The sequence below is a fragment of the Pseudochaenichthys georgianus genome, chromosome 12, assembly GCF_902827115.2.
Source record: "Pseudochaenichthys georgianus chromosome 12, fPseGeo1.2, whole genome shotgun sequence".
NCBI lineage: Eukaryota > Metazoa > Chordata > Actinopteri > Perciformes > Channichthyidae > Pseudochaenichthys > Pseudochaenichthys georgianus.
This window is the reverse complement of record NC_047514.1, coordinates 22,080,814-22,104,625: the sequence shown is the minus strand read 5'-3', so window position 1 is coordinate 22,104,625 and position 23,812 is coordinate 22,080,814. Positions and strand designations below refer to the sequence as shown.

At 47.5% G+C, this 23,812-nt stretch overlaps 1 protein-coding gene across 2 annotated transcripts; it reads right to left on the bottom strand.

Annotated features, from left to right (window-relative positions):
- Positions 1 to 7,617: 7,617 nt before the first annotated feature.
- c12h2orf42 (chromosome 12 C2orf42 homolog) lies at positions 7,618 to 23,563 on the bottom strand. 2 transcript variants are annotated; one of them, XM_034095414.2, is made up of 9 exons: positions 23,488 to 23,563; positions 21,201 to 22,338; positions 20,346 to 20,465; positions 20,112 to 20,219; positions 19,643 to 19,747; positions 11,021 to 11,128; positions 10,674 to 10,774; positions 10,310 to 10,472; positions 7,618 to 10,080 (listed from the first exon to the last, which is right to left on the bottom strand). In XM_034095414.2, the coding sequence occupies exons 2-9, from the start codon at positions 22,315 to 22,317 to the stop codon at positions 9,848 to 9,850; spliced, it is 2,055 nt and encodes a 684-aa protein (XP_033951305.1). In that variant the 5' UTR covers positions 22,318 to 22,338; positions 23,488 to 23,563; the 3' UTR covers positions 7,618 to 9,847. The 2 variants fall into 2 exon arrangements, with proteins under 2 accessions (XP_033951305.1, XP_033951306.1); XM_034095415.2 differs by lacking the exon at positions 20,112 to 20,219.
- Between the last annotated feature and the right edge of the window lie 249 nt (positions 23,564 to 23,812).

Here is a 23,812-nt window from a genome sequence, read left to right as displayed (position 1 = left end):
TTTAATCTGTGTTTTAATCATAGACTGTATATATAAAGGTTTTAATATGTCTGTTTTTAAAGCACTCGCTGGAGCAGTGATTATAAATCTCGTTGTATTCTGTACAATGTGTTACAGGCTTGGCCTGTCACTTTAAGAGTAGCAGCCGCAAGGGGTTGTGGGTTTTGGAGTCTCGGTGTGTGTGAAATGTGATGGCCAAGGCGAAGTGCGGAGTTATGGAGAGAGAGACGAAAGTATAGAGAAAGTGGTCAGAAAAGGAATAGTATCTAGTCTGTATGTATGTATGTAATACAGTGTCAATATAGCTTGAAGGACGTGAATAAACGGAGGTTCTTCCCACGGCACCCGAACGCCTCGTTTCCATCCTCTTTCCCCTCGAAATGTCTGGGCAGCTGGTTACCGGCTGACAACGAGCCAAGTCAGAAACCACCGGTGTGTATTCGAAACTACGGTTTCGGTGCCGAGATACCGTTGATAGTAAAAAAGGTAACATTGGGGGCTCGTCCGAGATTTTTTTTTTCTACGGGGGAGAAGAGTGGAATGGATTTAATGGCAGCGTTCGGAGCTAACGCTAATGCTAATCACAGACTGAGACAAGCTGATGCAGCTAACGGAAAAATTCCACGGAACATCTCTAATCCATTCTGTGTGAATATTGATGAGGCTGGTCGAAGTAAGGTGGACATGTTTGACCAGACAATTATGGATGATACTGGATATGGGGACTGCACCAACCCATTTCTGACTAGCATGGAGCTAACGCTAACCAGAGCCGCAAGCTACGCCACGCCGCCGGAACCATCACTGGCGCCAACTAACCCTTTCATCATGCCGACAAAGGAGCAAGTACAGCCAAATAGTGAGTTTCTAACCCCCTTTCCACCAAAATGTGACCGTTTAATGAGCATGGCATCAACTTCAGCTAAACCAGCTCATCCTTTCACCTCCATGGACTATAGCCACTCTATGCCAACCATCCCAGGTTACACAGCTCATTCACAGTGCCTTCAGCCGCCAGTGTCACCATTAACACCCTGTATGCAGCAGCCTGCCACACTGCCTTGTAAAGTACAAGCTCACACATGCTCAGCTGTGCACTGTGGGACCGCACCTGGCCAGTGTGAGTGTGATCAGCCTAACATGAGGAGAGCTTGGTCTGAACCACGCAGCTCGTGCAGCACACAGAGAGGACTATATGGACACAAGTGATGAAGATGAACACCGTGGACACAGAGAGAGAATACCAACATTACGCCCAAGCCAGTTTGATGGGGCTGGCTCATGGAGTGGCTTCCTCTTCCATTTTGAAGGATGTGCTGAGGCGAACCACTGGTCAGAGAGGACTATGGCTGTGCATCTCAGATTCAGCTTGACTGGACCCGCTGCTGCCATCATCCACAAGAACCCCAGATCTGCTCGCTGGAGTTATCAGCGGATGTTGAGTGAGATTGAGGCGGCCTACGGACCGTGTTCAGAGCATGCTGCTGCCATAGGCATTGAACTGAGACAGAGAGTCAGAGGACCGGGAGAGGCCCTGCACCTGTTAAGAGACGACATCTATGAAAACGTTTCAATTGTGTATGCTGACCGTAATGAGTCGGAGCAGGACGTCATCAGTGTGGAGATTTTCACCAACGCCCTTGCTGATGCAGAAGTGATCCAAAGACTACTGGAGGATAAGCCGCGCACCTTGGCTAAACCTGTACAAATGAACTCTAGAGAAGTCATCTGCCACAACTGCTCTGGTGTGGGGCACATACAAAGGAACTGTCCCTCTTCCCGAAAACGCAAACAGCATGCACCTAATAGCACTCCAGCTCCTGACTCAGGTACGGTGGTCACATGCAATAAAGGCTCTGATGATGACATGAGTATCCGGATACTGATACAGGGACATGAACTGTGTGCTCTGCTCGACTCTGGCGCTCGGAGGAATGTACTCCCCCTCCGCCACTTCAACGCCATTCCTGTTGAATCGAAGCCTCAAATCCAGCCATCCATCGTACAAGTGTTACAAGGCATCGGTCCTGAGGGCATCGCTGTCCGAGGGGAAGTCAACCTGCCAGTTCAAGCTGGAAGCAAGGTAACCAATGTGAACTTTATTATGGCAGACACAGCTGAAAATACAGAGGTTATCCTGGGGCACCCTTTTCTGCTGCAGTCACATGCTCACTTGGACTATGGTCGCAGGGAAATCACCCTCTTCGGGGAGAGAGTGCCTCGCTCAAAACCCAGCAGACAGCCTGAAGTGCACCTCGTCAGGGTATCCCGGACAACAGTATTAGAGTCGGGGTGTGAGTATGTGGTGCCTGGTACTGCCCGCCTTCGCTCTGCTGTTAATAAAGATATGATGCTGACCCCCACTAAAGGCTTCATTGAGAGACAGCACGTCCTGGCAGCTCGCGTTGTTGTACACACCCGGCATTCCTCCAACATTCCCATGCGGATTTACAATCCTGGTCCTGCATCTGTTACTCTAAAGAGAGGAGTGGTGGTCGGAGTTCTTCAGCCAGCTGAGGTGTTGGGAGAAGTGGATCTCCATCCGACCAAGTCCCCAGTAACATCAGACCCCAATGACTTTCCTGTTATATCTGTGCCCAGTCATCTACAGGACATGTATGCAGAGAGCTGTGCTCACCTGTCTGAGGAGGACAGAGCCGGGCTAGCTCACGTGCTACGGAGGTTCGGTGATGTGTTCTCCACCGGGCCCACTGACCTTGGCCGCACCAGCTTAGTGCAGCATGACATACAGACTACTCCTGGGCAGCCTGTGAAGCAGCCGCCACGCAGAATGGCCAGAGACAAACAGATTGCTGCAGATCTGCAGGTACAGCAGAGCCTGGAGTCTGGTGTAGCTCGTCCCAGCAACAGCAGCTGGGCTGCACCTATCGTCATGGTGAGGAAGAAAGACCAAAGCCCGCGATTATGTGTGGATTACAGACCCCTTAACGAAAGGACTATTAAAGATGCCTATCCCCTGCCACGTATTCAGGACACTCTGGACACACTGTCCACTGCCAGGTACTTCAGTACACTAGACTTGACTTCAGGCTACTGGCAGGTGGAATTGACACCAAGGGCCCGCAAAGCCGCAGCTTTCTGCACTTGCAAGGGACTATTTGAATGGAACGTCATGCCCTTTGGACTTTGCAATGCACCGGCCACGTTTCAGAGGCTAATGGACAGAGTATTAGCGGGATTGCAGTGGGAGACCTGCTTGGTGTATCTCGATGACATCATCGTCCTGGGGCGGGACGGTTCCGAAATGCTAAGCCGGCTCAGTGAAGTGTTCGCCAGGCTACGAGGAGCTAACCTGAAGCTGAAACCGTCAAAGTGCTGCCTTTTCCGGGAGAAGGTGGGTTACCTTGGCCACATTGTCTCAGCCCAGGGTGTGTCTACTGATCCAGAGAAGGTGAAGAAAGTGGCAGAGTGGCCTACGCCTCGTAATATCTCTGAAGTACGTCAGTTTGTGGGCCTGGCATCATATTACAGACGCTTTGTGGAAAACTTTGCTACAATAGCTAAACCTCTTCACGAGCTGACCAAAAAGTATGCACGATTTAATTGGACAGAGGAATGCCAGGAGGCATTCACAGAGCTGAAAGGACGACTGTCAACAGCTCCTGTCCGAGGCTACCCCCTTGACAGCGGCGAGATGCTTCTCGACACCGATGCTAGTGACTGGGGAATCGGAGCAGTCCTCTCCCAAATCCAGGGGGGTGAGGAGAGGGTGCTAGCCTATGGAAGCAGGAGGTTGTCAACCACAGAACAAAACTATTGCACCACCAGACGGGAACTTCTGGCAGGCGTGGAGTTTGCCTGTCACTTCAGACAATACCTGCTTGGCAGACCATTCACTCTCCGGACTGATCACAGCAGCCTGCGCTGGTTAACCAGGTTAAAAGAACCAGAGGGACAGCTGGCCCGCTGGCTAGAGAAGCTGGCAGAGTATGATTTTCAGGTGGTTTATCGACCGGGGAGACACCACCAAAATGCAGACGCACTTTCCAGGAGGCCCTGCAGGGAGTCGTGCCCCTGCACAGTGCCAGAGCATGACAGCGAGCGACACCAGCATAAGGGGGTCCAGTGTGACCTGACAGACAGTACAGCTGAAGTTGCCATATGTACTCACACAGAGCATCCTCTAGTGGGGGTAGCTGAGCCGGAGTTTCCTCCAGTGGGGGTAGAGGATGCCTGCAGTGACAACAATAACAGCTATGACCTGCTAAATCCAAGCATCAACTTGGTGAGTGATATTCCCAACACCAGCTTATTCTCTGGTTGGACTCAAGAACAGCTGAGAATGGCTCAGGAATCTGACCCTGACATTGCACCAGTAAAAAAGTGGATGGATGAAGGGAGACGCCGGCTGCCATATGCAGACATAGCACACTTCAGCCCCGCTACCAAATCATACTGGGCACAGTGGAATAGACTTTACCAGAAAGATGGAGTGCTAATGAGGAAATATTATAGCACTGAAGGAACAATGTTTTACCCCCAGATCGTGCTGCCTCATATGTACCGCAGTTCAGTGATGGAGCAGATGCATGATGGTCCTGTGGGAGGCCATTTTGGAGTAGAAAGAACTCTCACACGCCTGCAAACCAGATATTTTTGGTATAACATGAAAGACGATGTCACACTCTGGTGCCGCACCTGCCCCAGCTGTGCTGCTAAAGCTCGCCCGAAGAAAACTCCTCGAGCGGCTATGGGCACGGTGCGAGTCGGTGCCCCCATGGAGAGGATTGCAGTTGATGTGATGGGCCCTTTAAATGAAACAGAGAGACACAATAGCTACATACTAGTAGTGCAAGACTACTTCAGTAAGTGGGTAGAAGCCTATCCAATCCCAGACCAGCAAGCATCCACGGTGGCAGAAAAGATCGCCTCTGAGTGGGTGTGTAGGTACGGAGCTCCCCAGTGCTTGCACAGTGACCAGGGCACAAATTTCGAGTCAGCTGTTTTCCAGGGGATGTGCGAGCTGCTGGGGATTGACAAGACTCGAACTACCCCATTTCACCCACAGTCTGATGGACAGGTAGAGCGCTTTAATGCCACTCTGCAGAAAATCCTGGCTACCACTGCAGACAGATGTCACTGGGACTGGGATCTCATGATGCCTTATGCACTCATGGCTTATAGAGCAACTCGACACAGCTCCACCGGATTGACACCAAATATGATGCTTTTTGGAAAAGAAGTCACTGAGCCAGTCGACCTGGTCGCTGGTTTGCCACCTGACAATGACAATATCGACACTAACACCCCCCCTCAATATGTCATGAAACTGAGAGAACGTCTGGAGCTGTCTCACCAGCTGGCACGAGAAGCTCTTGGGAAATCTGTTGAGCGAGCTAAAAAACAGTATGACAAAAACATTTGTCAAACCCAACACAAAGTGGGAGATGCAGTCTGGCACCTGATTAAAGGCACCAAAAGGGTTAAAAACAAGGTACGAAAGTTTCTGCCATCCTACGAGGGCCCTTACTTCATTGTAGGCATGTTGGATGACCTGATCTATAGACTCAAAAAGAGCCCCAGAGCCAAAGTCAAAGTTGTCCACCATGACAAGCTCAAGCCTTATTATTCCAGGACCCAATTAGACAACAGCTGGGTGTTCAAAGACACAGAAGCCTGGGCGCCTGTCGAGGTGCCGCCCCCTCAGCCAGACCTCAACTCATCTGACACAGTCATCGGGCCTCTCCACCTGTGGGACCCCCCATCAGACGCAGAGGATCTAGCTGTGGAGACCCTCCAGGACCCAGGTTCTTCACCGCCAGTTACGCCGAGCAGCAGCGGGCTTCATGACAGACTTCCTCTGACTCAGCGCCCTTCCAGGGCCCCGGCCAGTGGTCCCCTACGGATTTCTACCCCTCTACAGAGACCCCAACGACTCTGCAGAGCTCCTGACATGTTAGGTGACTGGGTCAGTCACTAGGGTTTGTTAAAGTTTAACCTGAGTCAGGGTGTCAGCAGGTTAGTTCCTAACTCAGTAAAAGAAAAAGAAAAAAAAAGAGTTCCAGAGTAATTCTATGCTCTTAAGCTAAAGTTATTTAATTATATTGTTATACATTCACAGTTTGTGGTTCTATTTCATTTAGTTGCCTGTGGTAATGAGTAATGTGTTTACTGCTTTGACACTTGATGCAGAATGTAACTGGTTAGAGAAACCAAACAGATGGTAAGATTGCTTGTTGTTGTTTGACAATTGTAATGCCTAAGAGCCACATCATATAGAGTAAAGTCACAGTGTTTAATTTAACCCGGGTTGATTAACTACATCACAGTATGTTATGTACATCAGTATGTGTGTTTATACACCTTTGAAACGTTGAAAAAAAGGATCTATGCAGTATGCTTCGTGGATATTGTTCTGGACATTGCCTCATGATTCAAGCTGTTTCCACAGCAAGGAAGACGCCTTCAAGGACTGTGGGAAATGGGGATTATTGTGGGGAATGTGTTGCCATTAATGTTTCATGCTTTCCTTTTATAATGTTTATATGCTGAAGTGATGTTAAAGGTTGTTTTATCATCATCCAGAGTGGGGGTAGTGTTACAGGCTTGGCCTGTCACTTTAAGAGTAGCAGCCGCAAGGGGTTGTGGGTTTTGGAGTCTCGGTGTGTGTGAAATGTGATGGCCAAGGCGAAGTGCGGAGTTATGGAGAGAGAGACGAAAGTATAGAGAAAGTGGTCAGAAAAGGAATAGTATCTAGTCTGTATGTATGTAATACAGTGTCAATATAGCTTGCAGGACGTGAATAAACGGAGGTTCTTCCCACGGCACCCGAACGCCTCGTTTCCATCCTCTTTCGAAATGTCTGGGCAGCTGGTTACCGGCTGACAACGAGCCAAGTCAGAAACCACCGGTGTGTATTCGAAACTACGGTTTCGGTGCCGAGATACCGTTGATAGTAAAAAAGGTAACAAATGACAATACAAGCTTTTGATTTGATTTTAGAATAACAATTTGAGATAATTAACTGAATACAGGTGATTTAATCAGACTTTGCACATACCTGTTCTCCGCCTGTGTATGGGCTGTCATTCGGGGCTAGCCGCCCATCCGATGAGCTCGTTTTCCTGCTGTTTATATTTGAATTCATCCTTGCAGAAACATGCTTCAGTTCCTGAAAGTCTTTTTTGGACCGGGTAACATCTTTATACATCCATGGTAAATTACATCCCCTCCGAGTATAAAACACATGGGAAGCAAATAAAATACATTTTCTCTGAAAAACTAGCAAACGTTAACATTAGCATTTCCTCCAGAACCACTCCACGTCAAATCGTATTAGTTTACCAGAAGTATAGTGTTTAAAACAGCGTACAGCGGTTAGTAAACCTGAGGTTATTAATATCAAGGCAATCGTTAAAATGCGCGCTGCTGTAGGCGATAATCCACGTGTTGGTGGCAGTGACTAACCTTTTGTAACAGCAAAACAGTAATTGGCAAACAGCCAATCAGATTTGAGCGGTGGGGCAACACCCAATCAGCTTTGAGCATGCGTAATGCTGTATTCTCGCGCTCAGAGCACTTGACGCAGTGATCGGGATCAGGCTAACTCAAGCCAAACTCAATCAAAACACCATTTCTACTTGTTTATGTCTTGCATCATGAATGATTGAGATTATATATCAATATGGTGCACAGCCTTTTACTAAAAACACACTTTTTATTTAGCATTACAAACAAAGTTCAGCCAAGGCTTATTTACCAATAAAGAGACATTTTATCCAATGAATGTGTTTTATTTCCTTTATGCTTTCCATTGAAACACAGACATCTTGAACACAAATACAGGTCAGTTAACCTTTAGGAAAGGTTAGGGAATAGTGAATGTGTGTTTTCCCATTGGAAGAAACATTTTCATCAAGTTCGTTAACATGTCTTAGTTTTAAATACAAGCAGGGTTGGGTTGTAACGGAATACATGTAACGGCGTTACGTAATCAGAATACAAAAATCAAGTAACTATTCAGCTCGCGTTACATTTGAAAAACGAGTAATCTGATTACAGTTACTTTCGTAACCTGAAGTGAATACATTTTGGATTACTTATTGGAATTATTGGTGTAAAGATTTCCTCACAACATTTAATATTCATTACTAAAGGTACAGCCGAATCATCACAGCGCACAAAACCTATTACCGCCGCAGATGGGCCAAAAAAGCATTTGAAAAAAAATCGCGGGTCCGCTCGCTCAGTGAAACAATAACAACGAAACATGGAGGAACAAAAGTCTGCGTTTAAATCGCGTGTGTGTTTGGTTAAAACACATCAGCCTGCGGTCGCTCTTTAGCCTTACTAATGATTATTTCTGAAGGTAAACACAGTGAAGGCGGTGCGTGAAAGGCGGTGCGTGAAAGGCACTGCGAGCTCGTCTTCTCAGAGGCCGAGTTAACCCTCCCGCTGCCTCCTGGCGCTGCAGAGATGTCATGAAGTGAAGGAGGTGTTCCTTCTATAAAACAGCTGTGGGCAGCAGATACTGTGAGTGTCACGGATATGAATACATAGATCAAGGCAGATTGGTGCACACACTCTCCTGTTTTGCCAATCCGGTGCTTAAACAAATATAGCTCTACACCCCTGGCCGAAATGTCCTTAAAATGAAGTCCGAGTTCGACATTTTAATTAATGTCCTGCCAACACTGGCAGGAGAGAAGGCGACACGCCCGTTCTAAGCCGTGTCCCTCACTCCTCACATCCCAAGCTGCATCCCCAAAAAGTGTATTATGTTGTTACATTCACCCAGCTTCCCCAAATGTCTTTCTTTTTGGTGTCTATATACGCCGGGATCCGGAGTCATGGATGATCCTGCGGTCCTGTGTCCTGGATCGCGAGCGCTGGATCTTGAGTCGTGGCTGTGGTCCTGGATCATCGGTCCTGGATGGATATCCTCGTGGATTCATCTTCCTATTATACACACATGCATTTCCAAACATTTGGACTACCTATGTTGCAAATGTATTATCTTTTCAATTTACACACGGCATCTATTGCACGTCTGTCCGTCCTGGGAGAGGGACGGACAGTTGCTCTCCCTGAGGTTTCTCCCATTTTTCCCTTTAAACTGTGGGTTTTCTCCGGAAGTTTTTCCTTGTACGATGTGAGGGTCTAAGGACAGAGGGTGTCGTATTGTCATACTGATATTCTGTACACACTGTGAAGACCACTGAGACAAATGTAACATTTGTGATATTGGGCTATATAAATAAACATTGATTGATTGATTGATACATCGTTTCAGATGTGATGTTTCAGTTGTGCTCTTGATAAACCATTACAACAGTAAAAACACGTTCAGTTTCCTTTTGCTTTTTGTGTCTCCTGTTCACCAAAACATCCATCTGTGATGGAAAAAGAAAGTAATTCAAAAGTAATCTAAAAGTAATCTGATTACGTTTTTAAAGACACGTAACTGTAACTGTATTCGGATTACTTTCAGAGCCATGTAATCAGTAATCAGTAACTGATTACATTTACAAAGTAACCCTCCCAACCCTGAATACAAGGTATACATTTTTCTTCTTTCTGGTTGTTGTGTCATATTGTGTTTCAACAAAAAGGCATTTTTTGTTGTTTTTCTTTGAGTTTGATGTAATGAATACTTAGCATTCAGTATAAAAGGCATTAGGATGAGTTGTGTACAACAGACTAGATTGTCTGAAAACACTAATGATAAATATCATACTGTCCTTCATATGGCAATTGATTATCCATAACTTGCAGAATAATACATGTATTAGATGCTGTATAAGTCAATGAGTCATATTAATCCATATCTTTAAACCCAGAGAGGCGGTTAAATGGATTATTGCAGGTTTGACACTGATTACTGTCACTAAACACCCACCGGAAGGATTTCAGCAGCCTTTGTGAGTTTGGGTTGGGTTGAGTCCGATTTATTAGGAGCTCCTTTCTCTGCCACACTCGTTTTGTCACAGATCTCCTGTTGGCCGCTCTGCTGGTGTCCAAATTCGAAGCTGATCCTGAGCTCCCCCATCTGACAGCGAGGCAGAACGTCAGGGATCCACTCGATCACAAACGGACTGGCATCTTTCTGATCCGCTGGTCCTGCAGAGATTTGTCAGTGTCATTTCATTTAATTTCAAACCTTTATTTAAACAGATAGGTCCCTTGAGATCATGGATCTCTTTTACAAGGGAGACCTGCATCAATTTAGTTAAAAACATAAAAACAAACAATAGAGGACATCATATTTACATATTCACCAACACTTACAGAGTGTAAATATAATGTTTGCTTCATGGTATTATAAAAAGACTGGAAACAAGCAACTCACCAACTTTGAGGAAGGTTCGGAGCTCCATCGGTCGTATAGCCTGCGGCCGATCTGTTCTGAATCCATCTGGTAGTTCTGGTTCAGGCGGAGGCTCAGGGCAGTGAAAACGTGAATACGAGCTGTCGGCGTTTTTTACAAAGCTCTGAGAGAGCTCCAGAGGCAGCTGATGGGCAGAGAGTGAAGGGGAAATAAAGAGGTGAGAAGATTGTACACTTGAATGTTTCTATTATATTAGCATGGCACATCTTCTCTGGTTTTGGCAGCAGGACAACAAGAGATCAGAGAGGTTTCGCTAAGAAAGTAAAAATGAAATTGGAAAGCGAGGGGGACAAAAAGAGAGGAGGAGGAAAGTTCTATTTTTTACCTCTGAGGTGTCAAAGATGCGTTTGACCTGCATGAGATTGGTGATGTGCCAGGTGTACTTGGAGAAAGAGCCGAGAGGAAGTCCATCATTCCTCACACACGCTGACATTCACACAGATAGGAAGAGAGAAAGAGTCAATACTTGATATTCAGATATCAGATGTTGTGAAGTAGAAGGGAAAATAAACAAACAATTGAAATACTAGGCAATGCAATATTAACTTTTACAGCACTCATTTCTGTCACTGTGTTTTTCTTAAGATGTTGGGATGGGATGCAGTACACACACTTGCAGCACCTGTAGAGGTCCAGGTATGCTAAAAATAGCTTTCTAATGATAAATGTCACCTGTTGTGAAGTTGGGCAGCCTCCTCTTCTTGGAGCCCAGCGACAGGCGATACTGCAGAGCGTTGAAGAACTCCTGGGGGACGTGGTACACCAGAGGCTGAGGTTTCCCTGTTGGAAACACAACAACTTTTTACTGTGTGCAAAGAACTGAAAAAAGCCATTTGTTTAGCGGAGATTCACAGGATTAACTTGGGCCATGTATAAACAAAATAATTGTTGATTAAAGCAAATTGTAAAGCACTTACGCATCACTGTACCCTGTATACCAAGGCGGTTTTGCCATCACTTACTGTACGGAGGCTCAGTCACTGGTACTTTTTCATTTACAAAGCCATGTTGGATAAACTACCATCTTATATCTGCTCCCTGATCTCTCTGCGAATTGAAAGTACTTATTGCCTGAGATCGCATGCTGTGGTTTTATTAAATGTGCCAAGTGCTAGGACTGTCTTAGGGAAGAAAGCTTTTAGATGTGCAGCTCCACTAACATGGAACAGTCTGCAAAAAGAATGGAAAATTACCAAGCTAGTACCACTACATGTTTTTAAAGCTCGGTTGGATGCTACTCACTCAGATGCTGTTGGTACCTGTACATGTGGTTAGATATGTAAATTATAATCCCTGTACATGTTGCTGTATGATGTCCTTTTGTTGTTCTGTTGTTTATGTGTTTATGTCTTCTTGTGGAACCTACTGCTGCAGGTCTCCCTTGAAAAAGAGATCATTGATCTCAATGGGATTTTACCTGGATAAATAAAGGTTCTCATTCATAACACTCCGTTCGATGTCTCACTATGGGATGCGCCTCATCGCGGAGCAAACAGAAGCATCAATATCATTACGCCAATCCTGATTGGCTGGTGATCTTGACGTCGGCGTCAGGAGAAATCACCCCCTATAAGTAGCTTGCGCAACAACGCATGCGTCATTCAAACACCTCTTCTCGCTTCAGAGCACATCTCTACAGTAGCCGTGCAAGCTTCACTGTCCACAGACTGAACCCAAATACCCATTTCGGTCGACAGGCGCTCGCCGGCTACTCCTTCTGCTTCGCAGGAAGACGGTAGTACTAACGCTGTTAGTATTTAAAATCGACCTCGCCCTTCTCTTACCCGAGAAAGTAAGGTAGGTCTGATTTTTCAAGCTAGCAGCACACCTGTTGCTAGCTCGCTCCCTCTCTACCGACACCACGGTAGCGAGGAAGTTTTTTCTTTTCTCTTCTCCACGGAGGGGAAAAGATTAAAGGAGCATACTGCCACACCAGTCAGTATTCTCCGGGAATAAAAGACCCACCGTCCTTTTCTCCGGATTAAGGACAATGTGGTAACATCTTTTTCTCCCGTCCCACCTGTCGAGAGCGGGCCCTCTCCACGCCACGAGGCGAACAAAATGGACGCCCCTCTCCCTCACACCAGAGGAGTCAGGGACTCGTTGGCTCGACTCTGCGGCTGCGGGTTGAAGATCTCGGGCACAGACACACAGCAGGTCTGTTCGTCCTGCCTCAGGCTGGAACACGCCCGAGGCGCTATCGACAACCCCGGCTCATGCGGACATTGTGTCCGCTTCACCGTCAAGAGCCTCCGCCGACGGTTAGCACGACAAGCTAGCCTGTCGGAACAGGACCCCCCCCCCCTTGGCTGAAATGGCCAAGGAGACCTCCAGGTCCCGCTACGAGGGGAAACATCTTCCCCAAGCAGCGGGCAAAAAGAGGCAACTCCTTCCGGTCTTTCCGGAAATGTTGGATGAAGTGTCGGTCTCGTGGAGAGACCGGCCCTTCAGCAACAAGGTCCCAATCCAGGGTGCCTCCTCCCTAGACTGCGACGGAATGGAGAGGCTCGGCCTGCTCCGCATACCGCCCATGGAACCGCTGGTAGCGCCCGTCACCGAGCAGGAACCCCACGCTGCCAGCAAAGTCGGACCGTTTTCAGTCAGCAATGACTGAAAAGTCCTACAAAGCGGCAGCACTGTCCGCCAGGGCCCTGAACGTGTCCTCGCTGCTAACCGCCTACCAAGCAGAGCTCTGCGAGGACCTGTCGGGTAGCCAGGGAGCAGCCACTCTGGACGAGATGGCAGCGGTCACGGACATTTGCCTCCGTGTCCAGCACTGCGCCATCCAGGCCACGGGCAAGGTAATGGGGATCATGGTTGTGCAGGAAAGAGCGAGATGGCTCAACCTCACCAACCTCCCTGATCGAGAAAAGATGTGCTGGATATGCCCATCGTTCCCGAGGGAATTTTCGGCTCCGCTCTCGCCTCCATGCAAAGGAGGTGTGAGACGAAGAAGAAGGAGGACGAGGCACTCCACCTCTGCCTCCCTCGAAGGGTCCAGCCGCTGCCTTCGCAGCAGCAGTCCTTCACCCAAGCTGTCTCGAACTCTGCTCGGTTTAAAGCACCGGACAAGCAGAGGTCGCAGCCCACCCCGAGTCCCCAGCCCAGGCTGGAGACAAGGGCAAGTTGGCCGAGAAAATCTCCGGTTCCGGCTGCAGCTCAGGCTCAGCCAACCCAGAATTTCGGCCAGCAGTCGAGGAAGAAGAAGCGAGAGGTATGACAGCCCCTCCTTCTCCCCTCCGTGAATGTGTTCCAGCCGCCTCGAGAGATGCCTAAACACCATCCTCAAGTCCGCACAAACACATGTCACACATTGATTGATTCCTCTGTCATAAAACATTTGCCGCTGACGCATCCAGGCTTCAGGCCGAGGGCGCAGCTCAAAAAAATGAAAAGAAAATCAATGAAGCCAATAAACAGCCCGTCAATTGTTCCCCTTCTGAGAGCAGCTACGGCATCTCTCAAAAGGCGGATTACTGACGGGTCTGTGAAGACACCACCGCCACGCGCAGTGCCGGCTGGAGCTTTAAGGGCACCACGGTCACGCGCACGCGCAGTGCCGGCTGGGGCTGTGAAGGCACCACCGTCACACGCATGCGCAGTGCCGGCTGGAGCCGTAAGCGTGACATCTCAGCTGGCTCTAAGGAGCATACAGCAGGAGATACTCACGACGTCTGCCTGGGCTTCTCAAAAACAGTTACACATTTTCACAAGCCCAGAGAGAGTCAACCCATATTCTGGAGAGAGAAGTTCTCTCTCTCCTAGAAAGAAGGGTTTTATCTATAATGCCCGCCGAGCAGAGTCAGATTACGCAGACAAATGTCCTCGTAAAGCACCAGCTCAACATGGGTCTCATAATAAAACTAAACCCCGCGCGACACGGCGTGCGGAGAGTATTGGTTATTATTACACTACACCCGACTTTTCTAGTACGGGACGCGCCTACGGGTGCTGTCCTTTCACGGAAGGTGGTCACCACGGACGCATGTCAGACAGGCTGATAGGGTATTTACGAAGGTCGCCCGGTGAGAGGTCTCCAGAGCAGAGACCTCCAGCAGGCGCACGTAAATCACCCGGAGCTTTTAGCGGTGTTCCCCACCCTAAAACGCTTCCTGCCTTCTCTCAGAGGACACCATGTCCTCGTGAGGACAGACAACACAATATTGTGTATGAACCGCCAAGGGAGGCTGCGTTGTCTCCAGTCACACACACTGGCACACAAACTGATCCCTTGGAGCGGCAGACGTCTCCTCTCTCTGAGAGCGACACAGGTACCGGGAGTGATGCACCTCGGGACAGAACTACTGTCCAGAGGTGCACCACTCTATGCAGACTGGACTCCTCATCCAAGGAATGTGAGTCCGCTGTGGGTGCGTTACGGCGGAGTTGACAGTGCTCAATGACAGATGTTCTCTTTAATGCACGATTTAAACGCACTGTTAGGCGGGGACGCACTCGTACACGATTGACCTCCGGGTCCTCTGTACGTGTTCCCAGCCCTGGCTCTGTTACCCCCAACTCTGGCCAGAGTGAAGGAGCAACGCCACACACTTATCCTGATGGCTCCGCCCTAGCCCGCAACGTACGGGCTGGCGGAGATATATCAGCTGTTGTGCGGGCAGCCATGGCAGCCCCCACTACGCAGGGACAGATTGTCTCAGGCGGGGGGGGGGGGGGGGGGGGTGATTCTTCACCCACACCCAGAGCGCGGGGCACTATGGGCCTGACCCGTGAGTGGTACAATCTGAATACAGTGGGACTCCCTCAGAAGGTGATAAACACTATTCAGAGTGCGAGAGCTTCCTCCACCAGGTCTCTCTATGACTGTAAGTGGAGGGTGTTTGAGGAGTGGTGCCTTCAAGAAGGACACATCTCCTTTCAATGTCCTGTCGGGGTGATTCTATCATTCCTACAGGACTTGATCGATAAACACAGAGCTTTCTCTACGATCAAGGTGTACCTGGCTGCTATTGCTGCATGCCATGTGGGCTTTGAGGGTAAGACGGCTAGCCAACACCCTTTGGTCTGCCGTTTTATGAAGGGAGCTCGCAGGCTCCTCCCTGTCTCCAGGTCGCTGGTGCCCTTATGGGACCTGGCAGTGGTTTTAAATGGGCTCAGAATGACCCCATTTGAACCCCTGGAAGGAGCTGACATGAAACATCTGTCACTCAAGACAGTGCTGTTACTGGCCCTGGCATCCGCCAAGCGGGTCAGTGATATTCATGCACTGTCTGTACATCCTTCATGCACTCAGTTCGCCCCAGGGCAAACGAGAGTGTTGTTGAAGCCCAACCCTGTCTTTACACCAAGGGTGGTTGGTTCGTGTACCCCAATTGACATTGAGGCATTTCCTCCGCCGCTGGTTTCCTCCGGGGAGCAGCAGCAGGATCTGTTGTGTCCAGTCCGTGCTTTACGCACATATAGATAGAAGATAGATAGAATTCCTTTATTGTCATCGCACCAGGTACAACGAAATTTAAAAAAGCAATCCTCGCAGTGCATTTCCACATAAAACGAATAAATATATTATCTATATAAACATATACACATTAAACATGCTCACACATCCATACATGCCCGCACATTATTTAAATACAGTTTACAATATAAAAAAACAACACAGGGATGATATTTTGCATCTCTGATGTCGATCAGTTCATAAGTTAATACAACTATTAAAAAGTAGTGCAGTTGGAAGTTGTAACTGTTCAGTTCAGCGTTTGACAGTGTTCAGTTCTCGTATGGCTCTGGGGTAAAAACTGTTTTTCAGTCGGTTTGTCCTTGATTGAATTGACCTGTAGCGTCTACCGGAGGGCAGAAGAGCAAACAGGAAGTGTCCAGGGTGTGAAGAGTCTGCAATTATTTTGCCTGCTCTGTTGAGGCAACGTTGGCTGAAGAGTTCCTCCAGAGAAGGCAGTGAGCAGCCGATGACCTTCTGGGCTGTGTTGATGACCCTCTGAAGGGCTTTCCTGTCCTTTTCTGAGCAGCTGGCACACCACGTGGTTAGGCAATATGCCAGCACACTCTCTATGGAGCAGCGGTAGAAAGACACCAGAAGCTTCTCCTCCAGGTTGTTTGTCCTGAGGATCCTCAGGAAGTGGAGTCGCTGCTGGGCCTTTTTCACAGATGTTGTGGTGTTAATAGACCAGGATAGATCTTCAGCAATGTGTGTGCCGAGGAACCTGAAGGTGGGAACCCTTTCCACACAGTTGCCGTTGATGTACAGTGGATCTGGTGTTGTGCTGTTTTTCCTGAAGTCTATAATGAGTTCTTTTGTTTTTATGGAGTTCAGAACAAGGTTATTATCTGAACACCACACTGCCAGTCTCTGGATTTCATCCCTGCAGGCTGACTCATCTCCTCTTGTGATCAGTCCAACCACGGTTGTGTCGTCCGCGAACTTGACAATGGTGTTGGTGGGGTGAGTGGGGGCACAGTCATCGGTGTACAGGGAGTAGAGCATGGGGCTCAGCACACAGCCTTGTGGTGAACCGGTGCTGAGTGTGAGGGTGGAGGAAAGGTGAGGGCCTATTCTCACTGTCTGGGGGCGGTTAGTTAGGAAGTCCTTAATCCATTGGCAGATGTTTGGGGAAAATCCTAGGTCAGATAGCTTGGAAACCAATCTTCCCGAGATTACTGTATTAAAGGCAGAACTGTAATCAACAAAGAGCATCCTCACATAGCTCCCCTGGTGTTCAAGGTGGGACAGTGCACTGTGAAGAACAGTGGCGATGGCATCCTCTGTAGACCTATTTGCTCTATACGCAAACTGATTTGGGTCGAAGGTGGGTGGGAGAATGGTTTTGATGTGCTGCAGGACCAGCCTCTCGAAACACTTCATGATGAGCGGTGTGAGTGCTCCCGGACGGTAGTCGTTGAGGCTGGAGATGATGGTTTTTTTCGGCAGAGGGATGATTGTGGCAGATTTCAGGCACGAAGGGATGATGGATTTGGAGAGTGACAGGTTGAAGATCTTTGTGAAGACCTCCGTAAGTTGGTCCCGTCACGCCATCAGGGCCTGCAGCTTTCCTCGGGTTCACCGCTCTGAGCACACGCCTCACATCATGCTCCTGCACCGTGAGGGTGTGACTGTTGGATGCTGGTGAGGTTGTTGTGTCCGTCTCTACTGCATTGACCTCAAAACGAGCAAAGAAACAATTAAGTTCCTCTGCCAGTGAGGCGTCCCCGTCAACCGTTGTGCTGTTATTGTTCTTGTAGTTGGTGATGTGCTGTATACCTTGCCACACCCGCCGTGGATCGTTGTTGGTGAAGTGGTCCTCAATCTTCCTCTTGTAGGCTACTTTGGCATTCCTGATGCCTCTCTTCAGGTTGGCTCTAGCTGCACTGTATTGAGCACTATCACCAGACCTGAAGGCCATGTTTCGGCCCTTGAGGAGAGCTCTGACCTCCTTCGTCATCCAGGGCTTCTGGTTGGGGTATATCTGAATACGTTTTTCAACAGTCACATTATTCACACAGTTCTGTATATAGCAGAGTACAGTTGATGCGTACTCCTCCAAGTCCTGAACCTCAAAAATATCCCAGTTAGTCCTTTCGAAGCAATCCTGTAGCTGCGAGGAAGCTCCTTCAGGCCATGTTTTAACAGTCTTTGTGGTGGGTTGAGTTTTCCTCCTGACAGTGGTGTATGCTGGGGTTAAAAGGATGGACAGGTGATCTGACTGCCCTAGATGTGGTAGTGGTACAGACTTAAATCCCTTCTTAATGTTTGAATAGGCCTTATCCAGTGTGTTTTTACCCCTGGTAGCACATTTTATGTGTTGTACAAACTTTAGGAGAACTGTCTTCAAGTCTGCATGGTTGAAATCACCAGCTATGATATGGGCGGCTTCGGGATATGTGCTTTGTTGTGAATTGATAGCACTGTGCAGGTAGCCTAGCGCTATTTTAGCATTAGCATCTGGTGGTATGTAGACAGCTGTTACTATGACAACGGTAAACTCACGAGGGAGGTAAAAAGGCCTGCATTTCACCGTCAAGTACTCCAGGTCTGAAGAGCAATGACTGTCCATGATTATGGCATCCTTGCACCAGTTGTTATTTACGTAAATGCATAACCCCCCTCCCCTGCTTTTACCAGAGTCGATGTTTCTGTCCCAGCGGTATGCTCTTCGCCCCGCTAGCTCAATGGCTCCGTCTGGGATAAGTGGGTGTAGCCATGTCTCCGTTATGATCAGGATGCAACAATCTTGTACGTATTTATATGGACAGATCAAAGGAGCTTCGTCTTAATGACCAACTTCGTCATAATGACCAACTCTTCGTGTCCTGGGCTAACCCTCACAAGGGCAAGCCTGTTACTAAGCAACGGCTCTCCCACTGGATTGTGGAGGCAATTGCTTTGGCCTATACGAGTCAGAGTTTGCAAGCACCTTCGGGTCTACGGGCTCACTCGACTCGGGGCCTGGCTACATCCTGGGCTTTGTTCAAGGGTGTTTCCATCCAAGACATCTGTGCAGCAGCGAGCTGGTCTTCGCCGCTCACTTTTGTCCGCTTTGACAGGCTAGACGTCTCCGCTCCAAGCGTGGCCCGAGCAGTGCTGGGCACCTTGTTGAGTCGGGACTCCACCTGTTAAATTCTGGTTGATCTGTGATTATCGAGATAAGCCCGTCTGGCAATACGGGAGCTACAATATCCCATAGTGAGACATCGAACGGAGTGTTATGAATGAGAACTATAGGTTACTTACGTAACCCCAGCATCAGAGTAACATGAAGTGAGATGTCTCACCAGACGGCCCTCCTTGCTATGGTGAAGCAAGAAGTGGTGCTTATTTTGAATGACGCATGCGTCGTGGCGCAGGCTACTTATAGGGGGTGAATTCCCTGACGCTGACGTCAAGATCACCAGCCAATCAGGATTGGCATAATGAGATTGATGCTTCTGTTTGCTCCGCGATGAGGCACATCCCATAGTGAGACATCTCACTTCATGTTACTCTGAAAACTGGGGTTACGTAAGTAACCTATAGTTTTGAATTGAATTGAAGTTCAAAACTATGTATAGGACTACTTGACAAACTGAAACTGTTGTTGAGTTACAAAATAAACGTTTAAACTGACAAACATCATATGTGTCCTTCATGATTTATTAAGATATTGTTCCTGAATGAGGTCCCATGGTAGTCCACTGGAAAGGAGGGGACTTCACCCATGAAAGTGACATCATCACGTTTAACTCTTGGAGAAAAGCAAATTAACGCAATTTATATACTATCTATTTGCATGGTGAAATGATCCATAAACATGCAGCGTGCCAATAATACTTCATCTTTACCATCAAACTGGTAGTGCATGGTCTGGTGGATCCTCTCTGTGACGCTAGCCAGCCACTGCTGGAAGCCCATGGTCACCGTACGCTCATCCACAGCCTGCGTACTGCCTGAGACATGAAGACACACAGGTTAGAAGATCACAACAAACACGCACACATTATCTACATACATGGTGTTCCTCAGTGGACCGCTCACCAACCAGATACTCAGTGTTTAAAGACTTGAGAGCTTTTGCCTGTCAACTTTCATTAAAAAGGCCTGTCAATGTTTTTGAATTAAACGTTAAAATATGCTCCTCCACAGTGTGACCCTGTTCTTTTCAATAGCAGATCAGGATTAGTGCTGCAGGATTAGACGGGGGGATGATGAAGATAGAGACAGATGTCTAAGACGATGTAAGGCTCTTTAACAAACACATTTAGGCAGCAGGAAGATGAAAAGGCAGGGAGGGGAAGTGCAGAGAGGCAGCACCTGGAGCCTTCAGCCCCCCAGCACCGGGGGCTTTCCTCTGACCAGCTTTCCTCAGGCCCCCGGGGGCTGCCTCCATCCCCAACCCAGAGAGAGAGGCCACTGAGGGGGCTACACAGAGGCAGGACATCAAAGAGACGCAGGTTGGATGAGAAGATTCAGACAGAAATGCTTTGGAGAATCATCCTGCTTTAATGAGTGATAATATGATATAAAGATGGTTTTATGATGAAGCACCAGAGAGAGAATCATCCAGGCGAAGCTTCTTTGTTGTGTGGTGAGAGATGAAGGGTTCGACCTGCTGCAGAGGCTTCTCACTGAGACTGAAGAGCCTACTGGTGGCGTTCTGCTGCACACCTGAAAGGAAGAAAGAAGAGAAAAGCATTATAAGCACATTCGATATTAAACAAAAACAAATGAAAAAGGAATATAAATATATCTTCTTCTTTCTTGCAGAGAGTAAAGCCAATTTGGTTGGCTCGGTATAAAGACTGGATACAGGGGGGAAAGCTAGGCTGGTTGTGTCTGTCAGACGAATAACAAACAAATGATAGACAGAATAGTACATGTTTGATTTTCTGTGGAACATCTTTGAAATGAATTCACTTTTTTACCTCGAGAACTTTTCTGTGAATTATCTCGGGGTAAAAATCACATTACGGTACCATATTAAATCCACTTTTTGGACAAGATTGGGATATTTGCGAATATCACACAATACAAATTTGATTTGATTTAAATGTGGGGTCTGCCAGGCATATCAAACAACATCATACGCCCATTTTAACATCAGTTAGATTTATATCAAATTGAAACTGAAATATGATTTGACTATTTTATTACTGGGCTCTTTCAGACATAAAAAACTATAAAAATGAACCTATAGTGCCACATTTCTCATGACTAAGCACTGCTAAATGTTTAGGGATAAGGCTTGGGTTAGGATAGGGTTTATATCAACTCTTTTGCTTTGTATCAACGAATGAATTGCTGATCATTGCATCGATACAACTCTACAGACACCTGCCTACAAACTATTCCTTTAAATACGTTGAACTGACAGAAGAAAACAGGCTCAGTCAGTTACCGTACCACTCGGGGTGTAGTTGATGAAAGCAGCAAACTCTGTTGCCAGTTTCTCGTCGCTTGCAAAGGCACACACACAGGCGTAGAAGTGAAGGCAGGGCTGGGAGCTGGGAGCTGGAGGAAGAGAGTTGGTGGACGCTCCACCTGCTCCATCAGCACCAGGTTTACCTCTCCTGCTGCTGAGCTGACAGGCGCAGTGACACACCGTGTGCTGCTGCTCTCTGCCCTTCCCCTCGCTCTTAACCTCCGACAGTCCACCTGCTCCTACGGTGAGATGCAGCAGCCCCAGAGGATGCTGGGAATCTGTGTGGCACTTCACCACCAGGGTGTCTTTTGCCACGCGCTGCACCAGGGGGCCAGAAGACTCCGTGGCCAGCCTCCACAGCTCCTCCTTGGCTTGAATGGAGGCCTGCAGCCCGTCCAGCACGGAGCTCTTTAAGGTCAGTGGTGTTGCGCGACTCTGACACTCAATCGCTTGTTTAATGTGGACGCAGAGGCTGTCGGGGGACTGTTTTGAACCGGCCACCGCTGATTCTGTCTCGCCCTGACTTGACCTTTGACCCTGCCTGCATGAGGGCAAGAAGCAGCGCCCCAGGTTGATGCGAGTTAGCAGGGTGGCACCGTCTCCTGTAGCGATAGCCGTATCCGTGGGGACGAGTTCAACAAAGCCCAGCTGCGTCGCTGTGGCTCCTCTTCCTTTGTGACTCACTGAAAACACCTGGACTCCTCCACCTGAGCCGCCACCCAGGACTCCTCCTGCACCCTCTTTCCCGACACTCTCCTCACTGTCTATGATCACTTTCACCACCTCCACTCCACATTTCTTGCTTTTCCTGCCCGCCTTGGTAGAAGCATTTCTGAGGGAAATCCCGCAGGCTTTGTTCTTGCAGCTGAGCCCGCGGGTGCCATTGTAGACACCACACTGCGGACACTTGCGAATCCCCCGCAGGGTGGCCCTCCCCAGGTTGGAGAGGAAGGGGGGAGTCGTGGCTGTGGGTTTTCGGCCGTCTCTCTGCTTCGATGCCAGGGTGGCCTGAGAGATGGTAGTCTGGGTAGCAGAAGAGGAGACCACGCTCACTGAGGAGGACACTGTCACCTCTGTTTCCATTTTCAGACTCTCCATTGGAAGGAAATTGATTCTAACCTGGATGAAGAGGGAAAAAAGAAACATACATGCCATGAATATGATAGAATGATGTTAAAGTTGTTTATTGACCTTACAGAAAATGGTTTGTGTGTGTATATTTATTCATATATAACGCATAAATCACATGACACACATTAATTCACAAACAAATATGAAATTAGCATGTAATACGATATTATAACAAAATGGATCCATACCATAAAAATGTTGTCACTGGACTAAGTTTATTCGAAAAAATATCCACTTTTTCACATATCATACATAATTAAAAAATTATTAAATACCAAAATATATTTTATTTCAACCTTTACCTTCTTTGACAGTTGTATCAACTTGAGAGCTGGTTTTAAAATGGGCCTGTTGTCTTACTGAGTCACTCAGTTTTGTGACATTAACTAAAATAGCCTTGAACTTGCAGACTTCCTTTTTATATAGGAAGTCTGCAAGTTCTTCCTATAAAATAACTTGCAGGCCTTGCAGCTGTGACCAGCTTCAAAACTGGTCACAGTAAAAGCAATGGGCCTATATCTGTTTGTAGATTTAGTAGTTAACAACATAACAAATGGTAAAACTTCTTGAATCAATATGCAAATATTAATGTTGGTGAAATACTAGCAAGCTTGAGCCTGAGCACGAAGTGTGCGAAGACCTATTGTAATTCAAAATGTAATAAAACCAATAGTTTAATTGCTTGTAGATCATTACTCTCAAACACTATTTATAAACATATACAGGCTATATATGCAAAGGCAATGTGATCCAGGTATGAACATGAGGAATTAAATGAAGCCGAAGGAACAAATAGGGAATCAGTAAGAAATCAGGCGGAGTAGAATATGTATATAACAGTACATAAGCATACATAAGCATAATGTCAGTATTGATTGCATTGATATGCATGTACCATAGTGTTGGTAAAGTTCAGTTGAAAAATAGATATCAAAAATTAAAACTGCAATGTTTAACTTTATTTCAAATCACATTGCTTTCTTAAGTTTCGCAGAAAAATGTCACAGTTAAAATGCTTTGCAATGCTTCAAATGTGTCGTGCATATTTTAAACTGTGCTCCACCTCGTTGTTAACACACCACCTGTGTGTCACTGTTATTTATCTGTGAGTGTTTTTAGAGCAAATGTTCAGACTACCTGTGTTCGGCTTCTGTTTGGTCACATTCAGGTCTACTCTGGCCTCCAAATCCGTCTCGACCGTCGCCATTCCTCCTTACATCCCGACAACCGCATTGCGCCTGTAACGACACTCCCCATTGGTCGGAGGCGATCACGTGGTCAAAAAAGGGGCGGTCTCTCTTGAGGCGCTGCATTGTGGGAGGTGTAGTTCATATCGGTGGATGCTTCAGTTTAGGTTCGTTTTCAGGTGTTTTTATGTTGAATATTGCTTTTATATCTATATTGAATGAGCCACTTACACTGTATTTGAAGTGTTTATAGCAACAGCTAAAATCTCGATGTG